General features: G+C 34.5%; 1 protein-coding gene across 1 annotated transcript; it reads right to left on the bottom strand.

Annotated features, from left to right (window-relative positions):
* Nucleotides 1–9,268: 9,268 nt before the first annotated feature.
* Nucleotides 9,269–10,801, bottom strand: LOC136208301 (phenolic glucoside malonyltransferase 1-like). Its single transcript, XM_065999116.1, has one exon. It carries the CDS (start codon nt 10,722–10,724, stop codon nt 9,369–9,371), a length of 1,356 nt encoding a protein of 451 aa, XP_065855188.1. The 5' UTR covers nt 10,725–10,801; the 3' UTR covers nt 9,269–9,368.
* Nucleotides 10,802–14,214: the final 3,413 nt, after the last annotated feature.

Below are 14,214 nucleotides of genomic sequence, written 5' to 3'. Positions count from 1 at the left end.
AGTGGAACTTGTGATGACAGAAGCGTCTGTATTCACCTTTGTCTAGTCTTGGGAGGAGTTTGCCATCAGACCGTGAGTATCCTCAGTGATGTTCATGGGCGTGGCTGCAGATTCAAGGTATAAAGGATTCCGATTTCACTAACTGAATTCCAGATTATGCCCGACTTAACGAATCCGCCTGTCTGATCAGTGCCCATAGCAGGCGTAGTGATCGGTGGATATTGGGACGACATCTTCAAAGATGCACTCATTTCGAGTATGCCAGATTACCCAAACAACATGTGTTACTGTATTAATCCAGATGATTCTTACCTGAGTGCTAAAACAATGGGTAGCTGCGCGGTGGATGAACTCTCTGAATCCAACATCGAGATCCAAACGACAACCAAATAGAGAATTTACCCCCTTCCATATTTCCTTGGCAAAAGCACAGTCAATGAATAGATGCTATAATGTTTCATATTGACCCTAGCACATGCAGCAATGGGAAATAATTGGTACTCCTCGTATACGCAGGGCGTCTTGAGTTGGCAGGTAGCCAAGAAGGGCTCTCCAGGCGAGAATGTACCTTGAGGGGGGGAATGCATTGATGCCATAAAAATATGAAAATACGAGGATGATCTCAGGGTCCAACTAACCAGTGGTAGAATAGCTGGACTGTGAAGATGTTATTTTCAATCGATTGCCAAAGACAGACGTTGAAGTCCTCACCACTTCGAGTAACTGATAGTATATCTTCAACCAAAGCCGGAGGTAAATCAGGTAGATTATCTCAAGTATTACTAAATAAGAAATCCTCCACCCATGTAGTCAAATGTCGTGATATGAGGAGTTGGGCATGCACCAGAATAGACAGTGATAGCCATTTAGTAGTCCAGAAGTGCAATGTAGAATGATCCCCAATTCTCCATCGGTAGTTTTTCCCTAATAACCCATATGCCTCTTTAATTAAGTACCATATTGACGAACTTAGTGCCCTTTTAGGCAGGCCCATCGCTGCAATAAATCTTGACCGAAGAAATCTGTAACAGATGGTGTCACCACTGATGAGTCCCCAAACAAGTTTCCCTATCAGTGCTAGATTAAAAACCCGTAGATTCTTTATTCTGAGGCCTCCCTCCTTGACCGATTTAATACACGTTGCCCATGGTATTGTCACAAGCTTCTTTCAAAGATGGACCCCACCAAACAAAGTTCTTGATATGCCTATTTACTCGCGTTAGGAGACTGCTGGGCCACTTATAAATAATAAACGACTGAATTAATGCACTGATAATTACAAATTTCACCAAAGTTACCTTGCCGGCCATTGATAACGTCTGACCTTTCCATTTTGAGAATGATAGTGATATTTTGTCAGCAATAGCACTTAGAAAAGCAGATCTGGTGCACCTTTAAACAAAGGCACCGCAAGGTACATGAATAGGAGATAATCAATACGCATACCAATGACAACCGGAAGGCGTAGTCTCCGATCTGTCGTGATAGAAGAGTCAAATAGGATCTCAAATTTTTGCCAACTAACAATCTGACCCAAAACTGTACCATAATGTGAGAAGTCTGTGTCGAGAAGTCTCGCATTCTTGAGTGTGGCCTTACAGAAAAGAAGAACGTCATCGACATATAGAAGATGGGTAAGGAAGGCATGGCTCCCGGAGTAAGTCATTGGACTCAATTGCCCATGTTCAACCAATTAGAGAAGAAGTCGGCTTAGATAGTCCTATGTGATGCCAAATAAAATAGGAGAGAGATGGTCTCCTTGTTGAACCCCACGGGAGCAAGAGAATAAGCCATGTGTGTCAGTATTCGTCATTATTAAGATCCTTGCTGATTGCAAAATGTTCTGAATCCAATCACATAACGGTGTAGAAAAACCAAATGCATGCATAACTGCTAACAAGAAACTCCAATCCATTATGTCAAATGCCTTTGTAATATCCACCTTGAAGCTCATATTTCCTCCAACACATTTCTTGTCTAGCATGTTGACACCCTCGAAAGTTATTGCGATACATTGGTGAATGTTGTGGCCTCTAATGAACCCAAACATGTTGTCTGAGACTATTTTTCTGGAAACTTATGCAAGTCTATCAGCCAAAATTTTAGAAATCGGTTTGAAACTGAAGTTACTCATCACAATCAGTCGAAATTGTTTAATATGTTTCGCACCCTCCAATTTTGGTAAGAGCACTATGAGGCTAGAAATTATGCCCGGGGTAACCATTCTATGATTAAAAAACCAATTCTACCTTACAGACATCGGGGCCAATTATGTCCCAGAATTTCTGGAAGAAAATTCCCGTGAATCAATCCGGGCACAGTGCGCTGCTCGGATCCATTTTGAAGATGGTGCTACGGATTTGAGAGATGCCAGGGCAACATAATAGTGCTTCATTGTCAGCAGCAGTGACTAGACGGGGGATAATCTGAGTGACTGAAGCCAAATTGGGTGTTGGTCCTGCGGGTTTCGCAAATAAGGTGTGGAATAGAAGGAAACAATATGGTCTGAAATTGTGTTTTGATCCGTGTTGAGGCTGTCATTTATAACCAATGCTGAGATCCCCTTCGTTCATGGTGGAAAAAGATGATGTTCCTGTCCTCAACATCCATCCACCAAATCTGGCTTTTTTTCTTTCAGATAAATTTCTTTCTGCAGCAAGCAGGCATCCAGTTCCACATGAGCACTTAGATCTTGCACATGTGTATCAGTTGACATTCCTTCATTTACGATACGAGTTTGGACTTCATCAAGGTCCATCTTGCATTTATCAATTCGGACATCCAAAAAACAAAATACCTCCTTATTCCACCATCGTAGAATTTGACTGAGTTCGCGCAGCTTATAATAGAATAATTTCATCAAATGTGTGGAGGGGTGCGAACTATCCTAAGAACCTCGGATGACCTTATGGAGCTCCAGATGAGTGACCCATATAGCTTGGAACTGGAATCATGAGATGCACAACTTCCCCTTAGAGCAACGGAATAACAATGGGTGATGATCGGAGTGATGACGGGCAAGAGTGATACAACTATGGTCCCAGAAAGCAAAAAATTCCTCTGATATAAGAGCTCTATCAATCCAACTCTCAACCCTGGATGTACCCTGTCGTCTATTGCACCAGGTGTAAAAGGAACCAATCGAACTAACGTTGATAAAATTCCCCCTGTCAATAAAGTCAAGGAATAATCTATAAGGACCCAGAGCCGGAGGCCTTCATGTTTTCTCATGAGCCCCTAAAATTGCATTGATGTCCCCAGTAATCAACCAATTACCTGGTGAGCCTGCTTGAAGAGCTGATTTATTCTAGTCATCATACTTGCTCTTTTCTTTACTATTGTTGTTTTTTTCTTTATTTTCTTCACAATTATTATTCTTTTTTCTTTATTTTTTTTTGTTTTCCTTCATTTAACTATATCAAATTTGCTCAGTGTTGAGATTAAATTCATAAGCGAAGAAAATTATGTTTTAAGAAAAAAAGTAATTTTTGTGATTGTACAATCGAATTTGGTCAAAAGAGGACGGTTCATAGCTTGCTATAACTTTTAACCGTTGGACTATTTTCAATCAAAATAGGATTCAGAAACGTAAAAGTTTGACATTTTAACACCACTAGAAAAACCTAAATCTCTGACGGAATGTTCTGATGGAATGATTTTCCGTCAAAAATTTCTGACAGAATTCCGTTACAAAGAGAACCGTCACACTGTGACACGGTATATCTAGAAGGAATGGAAGAATCCGTCAAACTAAAATGGCGGGAGTTTTCCCACCATACATGGAGACAGAATAATAAACGGGGAAAATTCCGTCAAATCCGTTGTGATGTTAATTGTGACGTTTTCTTTTATTTCCGTCACAATGTTTTTAAAAGGTAATGAAGTTAAAATAATTAGTTAAATATTTTTTTACAGAAATAATTAAATAAAACAAAAATATATATACATATTATTAGGGTTTTTACCTCATTAAACCTCTTGCTCTTAAACGCTGATAGAGAGCTTCTCTTTAGATGCGACTTCCAATCTCTCTTTGAAGTTTCTCCATGAGCTTCGATTAGGGTTTTTCTTTAATTTCATTAAAGCGCAGTCAATTTTTTCACGATGTAGAGTCATTCTTCATCACCTTCCGCCAGAACCCCCTTCTCTCAGTCAAATCACTTGAACCCTCTTTGATTCTTCCCTTGGACCCTTCTTCCTCCTGCCGATTAGTGGTTGGAGTTCAGATATTTTGTGGGAAGGATAGCCTGAAAACTTCCTCCACTAAAAGGTTAGCGTTAAACTATAAGTTGCTATGTTAGATCCAAATGGTTTTGAGTTTATCTTCTCATGTTTTCATATTATATTTTGTTGTACTCCTGCTCTGTCATCATTTTTAAAGACCTATATTGTTCATGATATGATATGAAGCTTTTCTTATATTATATGAATTGGGGTGGATCGGATGCGACTTTTCTTTTTGGCAGTATGTGATTAGGAATTTTGTTGGGATAAATTCTTATTAGTAAAAAGGCACAGAATCTTAATTTGCATCTATATTCAGAACAGTAAATATACCTTTTCAAGAATTTTAAGAAACACTAAAAAAACTTCCTCAACGTGTATCAATTTTAAGGGGTTCTTTTCGGCAGTCTGAGTGTGTTAGATATTCTCGTGTTGTTTCCATCTTCAGGTATAGGCAAGAGTGTCCAAAATTACTCTATTTACTATTATCTAGATTGCTCTAGATTAAAAACGTAGAAACAGATTTTTTTTAATGATTTTTATAGTAAATATATATCTACAGAAGTTGCCAGTATATTTGTATCTCATCATGGCAATAATATTGGTGGTGGGTTAAGTTCAAATCAAGAACTTTCAGCCTCTCAATAATATTCATGGTTTTTAGAAAGTTTCTTCATATTCTTTTCCTTTCAATTGCATTATGTCCTCACTATTTACAAACCATGATTATTAATAAACAAGTTTTTAGATATAAGTGATGTCTTAATGTGATTTCTTTTATTCCTTCAATGCACCAAAAAAAGATATTTATTTGGATATGCTTTCAATAAGAACTTCTCACGGGTCCTCTCAAGCTTGTTTATTAATGGCATTTGTGAAACTGATGTAGATATTTTGTATATGATGTATAGTGATGAAGTATCAATTATATAGCTGAAAATATGTGTAGGACTCATGAATATCCCGTGTTTGACATCTCTAATTAATTGTTTTTCCCTTGTGCAGAACTCCTGAATATCCTGTGTTTGACCCCCTAATTGTTTTTGTGAATATACTGTATTTGATTTTGTATTTTATCTTTCATTTGTAGCTCTAAGTGCTTATTTGTTACAAGAAACTTATATGTATATATTTGGTGATATCTGAACTATTTGGGTGATAACTGATATATATATATATATATATTGATGATGTGTGAACTACATTTTATCTTTCATTTTTAGCTAGGAGATGGATCAGGTTTTTATGTTTCTCAGCCTCAGTCTACAGCTGGTATACCATTCTCACCTACTTCAACTGTACTTCAAATGCCACAAATGGCTGAACAAGTGACACGATTGGAGCGTGAAATGCAAAATCTTGTAGTTGGTCGTGAAGCAGACCAGTTACGTGCGGATGGGCGTGAGTCTCATCTTCACGCCTTGGTGGGATTGATTAGAGCTTTGAGAGCTGAGATGGAGCTATTGCGTATGGATACACAACATCCAATGGATCACATCCTGGACCACAATCTCAATAGGGAGAGGTATATATATATATATATATATATATATATATATATATATATATATATATATAATTTATCATATGAAATCTCAATATGTGCATGGTTTTAAATGTTAGATCATTTTTTACTACTTGTTAGAGAGTTCTAACTGTTTAGACTTTTGCCTGAATCTTCAACGGTTTGGTGGTTTTAAATGTTGCCTAGAGTTGTTTTAAATCTTAGACTGAAATTGTTGTGCTTAACATGTGAAGCTACAAAGAGATTCAACTTTGACTTAATTGATTTATGAGATACATAATAAATCAATCAATCTGAGTTGCAACCATCTGCAATAATCTAGTACTTATGCATTTGAAACATTGATTATTCTAACCATTGATTGTCATGAAAAGTCATTGATATAATTTACTCTAACCATTGATTGCTATTTCACAATCGGACATCAAATGTAACTTAGATTAGGCTTTAAACCATTTATAAATGTTCTATATGCTATTTTTAGTTTTGCTGATCCTGTGTCTTCTTTTCTTTATTTGTTGCAGATTGGTGTTGGATAAGGGGTTATAAGTTTTGATATGTTTATGAATTGATGACAACACATGTAGTTTATATGTTAGAGGGAGATTTAGGAACATAGACAACACGTGTAGTTTATTTGTTAAGATGCAAATGAACTATGGTGGGAATTTTTCTGCATATGTAGTAATTGAACTGTGGTGGGAATGTATTGCACGACTTTAGAGAACTTAAAACTCATCCACATAATAGAGTTATGATGTTATTTATTTTGTTGCAGGGTGATTTCTGCCTTATCATGACTCTTTTATGCCATGTTTACAATCTCATTGATCTAACAGTTGAATTCATTTTTTTAAAGGTTTTAGCACTGCTATGGATCAGTCGCTAGTTATCAGCCATTGCTTTTAGTTTTAAAGGGGCACCATCAGCTATTTTTTAATGTGCATGGTGCATTTTTGGACATTATATGCATGGATCTAAGAACTTTTTTAGACACCATTATGTAACTAATTAGGTTAAGTTTGCACCACCAATTGTATTTTGGTAGTCATAAATGGTGCATCTTTTGAATATGTTTTTATATAGGATCTAATAACATTTTAGATTAGTAATATTATCTAATTAATTAGATCAATTTTATAATTATTATTATGGTTTTGGAATTATATTGATATTTCATCTACTTGTATTTTAGTATATATATATAATTAAAAAAAATACATACATTCTGACGGAATGCCATCAGAAATCATAGTTCTTGACGGAATATTTGGCTGATTTTATTTGGTGTGTTTTGATGGATATTTCCGTCAGTGAAGAGATTTACGATGGATAAATACTTCTGACGTTTTTATCCGTCTTTCAGCCATCCGTCAGATATTGTGATGGAATCACGTCATAATAAAACGTCAACGCTAATGATGTATTTTTCATCAGAAATTTTGACTGAGATGCTGGCGTAGTTCTGTCACTCAAATGTCAGATGAATCCGTCCGTAGAAATGTGAGAGAAGTTTTGCATCAGCTGAATCTCTTACGTTCGCATTACACATGTTTTCTGACGAAAATGGTTTCATTTCTGACGGAAATTTCTGTCAGAGATCAGCTATTTTCTAGTAGTGTAAAACTTGGCAAAATTTACTGAATTGCTCGATCTTAGACCATATCATTCTCCCTAAGTGAACAAAATTTATCCTCGAATTTTCATCATTTGAGGAATCACATTCTCAATGATTTCGACCGGCATAAGCTTCTTGGCAGACAACTTTTTATAGTTACGTGCAGAAAACCCCATCCACATATAATGACGCCGCTTCTTGATAGGAATCTCAACCTATTCGTCTACCATTTTCCCGTTTAAGTCATATACTACCTTAGTTTCATGCACCACTTCTTCATCCACACTTTCCTGATAAAAAAATCAGTTCACCATATTCGATCCACTCTTTTGCCCTGTCATCACCGATCTCCTCATTGAAACAAGTTTTGGACTAATAAACACGTCTTCCTCTTCCACTCTCATCTTTAAACAGTTCAACCATTCAATGATTCATCTTTCCAAACTTATTTGTGAATTGTTGATCTATGTTTAGCTCTGATACCAACTCATCCTCTGTTTAATGAATCTTATTACAGGCTAACAATTGATAAAATCCAGTTGTATAATTAAAGATAGTTTTAGACCTTTGCCTTAGATTCTACAAGAGTTGCTACATGATCCGCTGATAATTGTAAGGAAGGCATTTTGCCCGCATATATTTGTTCATCTTCTCTTAAGCCACGATCTTTTCTTTGCCAAATTTGCTCCTTGACAACTTCGGTTGTTGCCTTATTCCGGAGGCGACTAGCAACTAAGGGCACACACTTATGTATCAGAACCCCATTGAACTCTAGGACTTCCTCAACAGCAGTCGGCCAATCCAAAAATTCCTCATGTTGTAGACTACTTGAAAACTCAAGGAGTTCAATTTGCAAACCCATCTCCCACTAGCTATTTTCGTTCGTCTCTTGTCTCCTACCAGATGGATTTTCCTCACTGGAACCAGAATCAATGAATCGTTGATTTGTCCTACTATTACATTGGTGATGTTTTTGTGCGGTCAATAGTTCCTCCATTCATTGAGTCATTCCCTCCATCATATTCTCGAACTATTCGAACCGATTTTTAAATCGTTGTTTAAGTTGTTGAATTTCTTCCCGTTGATTGGTGGCATGATACCAACTGACGCAACAAAATTAATTAGATTTGCTAACAATCTGTTGATTCGGTTGAACGCCAGAAAGCTAGGAATCTATAAACCTGTTGATTCTACGAATACCGGAGATATAGGAATAATAATAACATATTTCATAGCTATTAGTTGATTTGTCGCACAAATATCCTAATAGAACCCTTCAAGATTCTCAAGAACTTTGGTAATTCGAAAATATCAATTTCATTAATTCCTAACTTGTCTCCTTACAATGACAACAAGCCTTGAAATAGGCAAAATACTAAATTAGAATCATAAAAGGAATAGGAGAATAAAATCATGTTTCGAAAAAAAAAAAATAAAAAAAATAAAATCATAATTAGAAAAGGAAAACTAAAAAGAAAAATACAAATTAATTCAAAAATAATATTAATTCACGCTTTTGAAACCCTAAACGATCAAATTTGGTCAAAAATCAACAAACGAGAAACCTAAAAATTCGACACTTTAAAACTTACCATAATTTCTACCGCATTAGTTAACCAACACTATTTGGAAAATAACCTAACTATTTGAAAGAAATAATGTTCTTCATCTAGTATTTATATATTGTATACTAGCATCTATAGGAAAATTTATCATCTTATAGGCTCTAACAACAAATATGCGTATCTTTTTTTTTTTGGTTAGAACAAATATGCCTATCTACTCATCTTTCCCAATAAAAACCAGCAATTACATAATTGATATTTGTCCATTTCTGAACATGAGGTTTGTGTAACCTCCGCAATGTACATATCGGTGGTTGAAATTAAAAGAAAAGAATGGATGACATAAAACAACAATACTATTGGAAGTATCAATCCAACATTATTAAACATCTCAATTCAACCTTCAAAAAACAAAAACTAGAAAAAACAATTCATTCTACTTAAGGCCATTAATAAAAAGAGAAGAAAAAATCTCCATCTGATTCTGAGCCATAGCCAGACCAATCTCAACTCCATTCCCATGTTTAGTTTCAGCCATAGAAAAAGCTCCAGTCCTATCTACAGACGTAACCTCAACCATCTCCGGTCTTCCCCATCCAAAATCAGTCCCGTAAACCCCAAATCGATTTCCTCCGGCAACCCCAATTGTCTCCATTAAATCCGGCTCCGCCTTGAGGTAATCACTGAGTATATCTTTTGCACCATCCATCACTCCTTTCTCTATTTTTTTCATTGTCTCTTTCAACTTTCCAACCAGAAACACAAATCCATCTTCTTCCATCACCAATCCTGCTTCTGTTTGCAGACCATGAGGAATAACACAGTTCCCAAAATAATTATCCAGTACCGGAGGATTTAATCTTGATCTACAATCTGCCATGAATCCTATTCCCAATTTCATGTTTCTTTCTATCCCTTTGCTTTTAACCATGTTGATTGCTACATAAGCATAAGTAAGCACAAAAGTTGAGTAATTTCCTTCTCCAATTGCAGAAATTACCTTCTCCCTGAGTTTCTTCACATCCTCGCCGGATAACCGGAATGTTCCCCGGACTAATTTGATGTCCGACGGTGGAGTAATTGGGATAAGTTTCAAGCTTGTCGGGTTCGAATCGGTACCCATCTTCGCAGCTAGGGTTATCCAGTCGTTCAAGTAAACCATATCTATCCCTTCCGGGTCTTGAATGATTGTCCGGTCGAGAAACGGAGTTAGCTCCGGTGGTAGTAAACTTGTGTTATGTTTACTTATATGAGCCCAAGCTTTAAGGAACATGATGATGCTTTTCCCATCGGAAATGGCGTGGTGAGAAGAAACACCGATTGAAAATCCTTTGTTAGGAAACAATGTAATTTGAAAGGAAACGATAGCAGCTTTTGTCTCGGATACGGATAGTTCCGGAATGTAATGATGTGAATCGGCGGCTTCATGGATTGTAGCGCCGGAGAGAAGGTGAAAGTCGGCGTCAGATTCTGCAACGGTGAAGGAAACAGCGTCGTTTGAGGTGTAGAGAATGACTGGTTTGGGAGAATCCGAGGGCCAAATGAGGTTACCGGCGAGAAGTCGGAAATGGAGGAGAGTGAGAGAGAGAGTGTGTTTGAGTTGAGGAATGATGGAGGAGTAGAAGAAAGAAGAATCGGCGGTGAGTTGATAGAAGAAGATGCGTTCAACTGGGTGGAATTTGAACCACAAAGTGTCGAAGAAAGTGAGGGAGAGAGTTAACTCGGAAGCTGACTCAGGAGGAGTTACTTGATAGACCTCTGTTACTTTTACAGGAGTAGGAGTTGACGCCATCAAACTGAAACCTAACAAACTATGAGAAGAGAAGAGAAGAGAAGAGAAAAGAGCTGAATTTTGTGTTTGTTATGTTTGAATTTCGTGTGGAATGAGCCCTTAAATACTGCTGCTCAGCAGATATATTATTTATTATTTTCAAACAACTTCAACAAACTAATTGGGTTGTTACTGACAATTTTTTTTTTAACAATGGGTTGGCTACAATATCCTTTCCCATTGACATCATTTCAACCGTTGTGACATCATTTGAGTTGAGGGACCAACATTATTTCAAATCTATAATAAAATTTCTCATTTTTACTAATAGTAAAAGTATTAATATTATATTTTACAGTACTAAGAGAGAGATTTCTCAATAATACATTATTAGTTAAAAAAAATGAAATAAAGAGAACACTACATGTGGAGAAAGGCTCCTCAATAATAGAGAAGATGTAGAGGCTATTACAAGGCGTTTGGTATTCTAAGAGAATAGATATAGGAATAAAGGTTGAGATAAAGATAGAGATAAAAATAAAAATAAGATAGGAATATTTACGATCCCATGTTTGATATGTAGGATAAAGATAGATATAAAATGATTCATTTTTTTTATAGTATAAAATGATTCATTTTACTATAGTACGTACCTCTATCCAAATTTAAATAGAAAGTATATATTATTGTAGCATCAACGTGGACTGGAATTAATTAAATTTAATCTATCAACGTAATTTGAGAAATACGTGGAACACTGTATTAAAATAAAAATATACATATATATCTTTTGATATATATGTATACGGAGATATACAATAACAGAGATACGATTTTTCTGGTTCAGAAAAATCATATACAAGATCAGTTTTCGATTTTGAGCAAGATTAATTAATTTCTTCAAAGCTTGATCTAATCGACTTAGTGGACTGACTAGAGGCTTCACCACTAGAGAAGCTTTAATACCTGATTGGAATCTAGAAGATGTATTTATTCCGATCTCGTAGTATAAATATCAATTTGATTATTAAAGAACTTAATGATTTTGGTTAAGGATTTGATGTCAGACATCAGATGTTTGACTGTTTATCAGAGTGATTGGATCACACTGATTGTTTGTTTAGGGAAATTTTTTGAAATTCGTTCCTAAATACCAACATGCTTCCGCTTCAAATCCTTCAAATAACTTGAAAAATACTTAGAACACTGTATTAAATTTTCAAAATACAAAAAATGGAATAACTTAAGAAATACTTGGAACACTGTATTAAATTTTCAAAATACAAAAAATGGAATAACTTGAGAAATACTTGGAATAATGTATTAAATTTTCAAATTACAAAAATGAAATAACTTGAAAAATACTTGGAACACTGTATTAAATTTTCAAAACACAAAAAATGGAATAACTAATATATTTAAGATGGTAGATTAAATTTAATTAGTTTTATTCGTTATTGATACTACAATAATAAATAGACAAACTTAGGTTTTTAAAAGTTCAAATATTAAAATTAACTTGAAAAATATTTAGAACACCCTACTAAATTTTTAAAACACAACAAATGGAATACATAATAAAATTTAAGAGACAAATTAGACTTTTCCATCTAAATAAGTTATCCCTATGTCTTATATCACCCCCCCTCTAGGTATAACTTTAGTGGGCTTTATCTCACTCTTCTATCTCCCAAACAAACACGTGATATAATTTATATCGTGTTTTTTTTATCCATATCACACCTCCTATATTTCTTCTAACAAACACCCGTTAGTGATTTGAGGAGTCACTAGCAGACTGTTGTAGTTGGTGTTTAATTCTCCCTCCTCAAATTTTAACTTAGAAACCCAATTAAGAGATTGTTGGAAATGTTGTAAAGGATTGATCGCTTTATTATTAATCTTTATTGAGGTTTTATCATAAAAGTTGGTAGGTCTATTCTTAATAATTTGATGACACGGCACATATTTTAAATTTTAAGTTTTATATTTTATAGTCTAAATTTTTGTGTAAATAAATAATTAAAAATATTAATTAATTAATACATATGTTAGTATTTTGGGATAAAGTATTAAAATAGGTTAATGGTTTTTAGGGAAGTAACAATTTAGATTCAATGTATAAAATAACACTAACATATACTTAACGTTTAAAAAAGAATACAAATTTAGATCTCGACAATGAAACGTGACACATCACTTATATTACTCCGTTAAGTTTTGTCAATTGTACACGGAGAGAGAAATAAAAAATTAACGAAGTAATATGAATGATGATGTATCATATTTCGCTATCAAGACCTAAATCGGTACTCTTTTTAAAATGTTAAGCCTATATTAATACTATTTTAAAGATAGAGCCTAAATTAATATTTCCTAAAAACCATAAACCTATTTTATTACATTAGTGATTAAATTATTTAGTTGGTCCAGTGCATGGATATCATTAGCTGGGTATAGACAAATATGTATGTACATCAAAATCAGAGAGTGGTCTGTTACAAATATTGCATGGGTGCTACCTACAACCATAATCAACATTAATTACATATCTACTCTGCTCATGATACAACATCATGACAATGAGCACAAAATCTCTAATATTGATGATTTTGTAAAAATTATTACAAGTAAGAGTCAATAATTGTCCTATAACTTGTAATAAGTTGGGTTTGGTTGGATTTTGAAAACTTCCATCATTAACTTTTACTCTAGGTAAAAATAATGTGTAACAACATTTAAACTTTTTAAATTCAAGTGTTATTTTTTACAATTGTTTTAATCAGCCTTACATAATACTACTCACTTTCATCTTATTCGTTTGGTTTAATACATCATCCGTCTTCTCAAATTGTCAAAAATTGCAATTGACCTCTGAACTTCAAAACGTTACAATTAACCCAATCAAATATCACGTGCATGTGATTGGAATTTCAAAAAGTTACAACTAACCCCTACTATCATGTGCTTCCAATCACGCGCTGCAACGTTTAAGGTTATTTATTTCAAATAATCAAGTTGAGGAGTTAGTTATAACGTTATGAAGTTCATGGATCAATTGCAGTTTAAAATTGAACACAACAGTTGCTCAACTTTGTCTTTTAAATATAAAAATCCCTTGTGAAATTAAACGATTTCAAAAGACAGTCTCAAAATGGAAAAGTTTAAAAACTAAAGTTTTTTATAATAACATTTCATCTAGAACAACGTTTTTTGTTTTCTAAGTCACCATTTTATAGATTTTTCTCTAATAACTAAATAACACCTAAATAATCTTAAAAGTCAGAACAAAAAAATTCAAGAATTTTGGTTGCTTAGAATGTTTGTTATTGTAGCAGTCAAAAGATTAACAACTTTTATTTTAGTCAAAGAAAAAATTGAATAACTTTTATATGTGGTTTAAAAGTTGAATGACCATCATGTTAGAGGGAAAATATGAATGATCATGAGTGATATTTACCCAAAATATTATTATCGTATTTAGTTTTTTTTTTTTTGAGGAAAATTCCAT

This window comes from Euphorbia lathyris, chromosome 1, assembly GCF_963576675.1.
Source record: "Euphorbia lathyris chromosome 1, ddEupLath1.1, whole genome shotgun sequence".
Classification (NCBI taxonomy): domain Eukaryota; kingdom Viridiplantae; phylum Streptophyta; class Magnoliopsida; order Malpighiales; family Euphorbiaceae; genus Euphorbia; species Euphorbia lathyris.
Note: the sequence above shows the minus strand (reverse complement) of the source record. Positions and strands in the feature narration are given on the sequence as shown.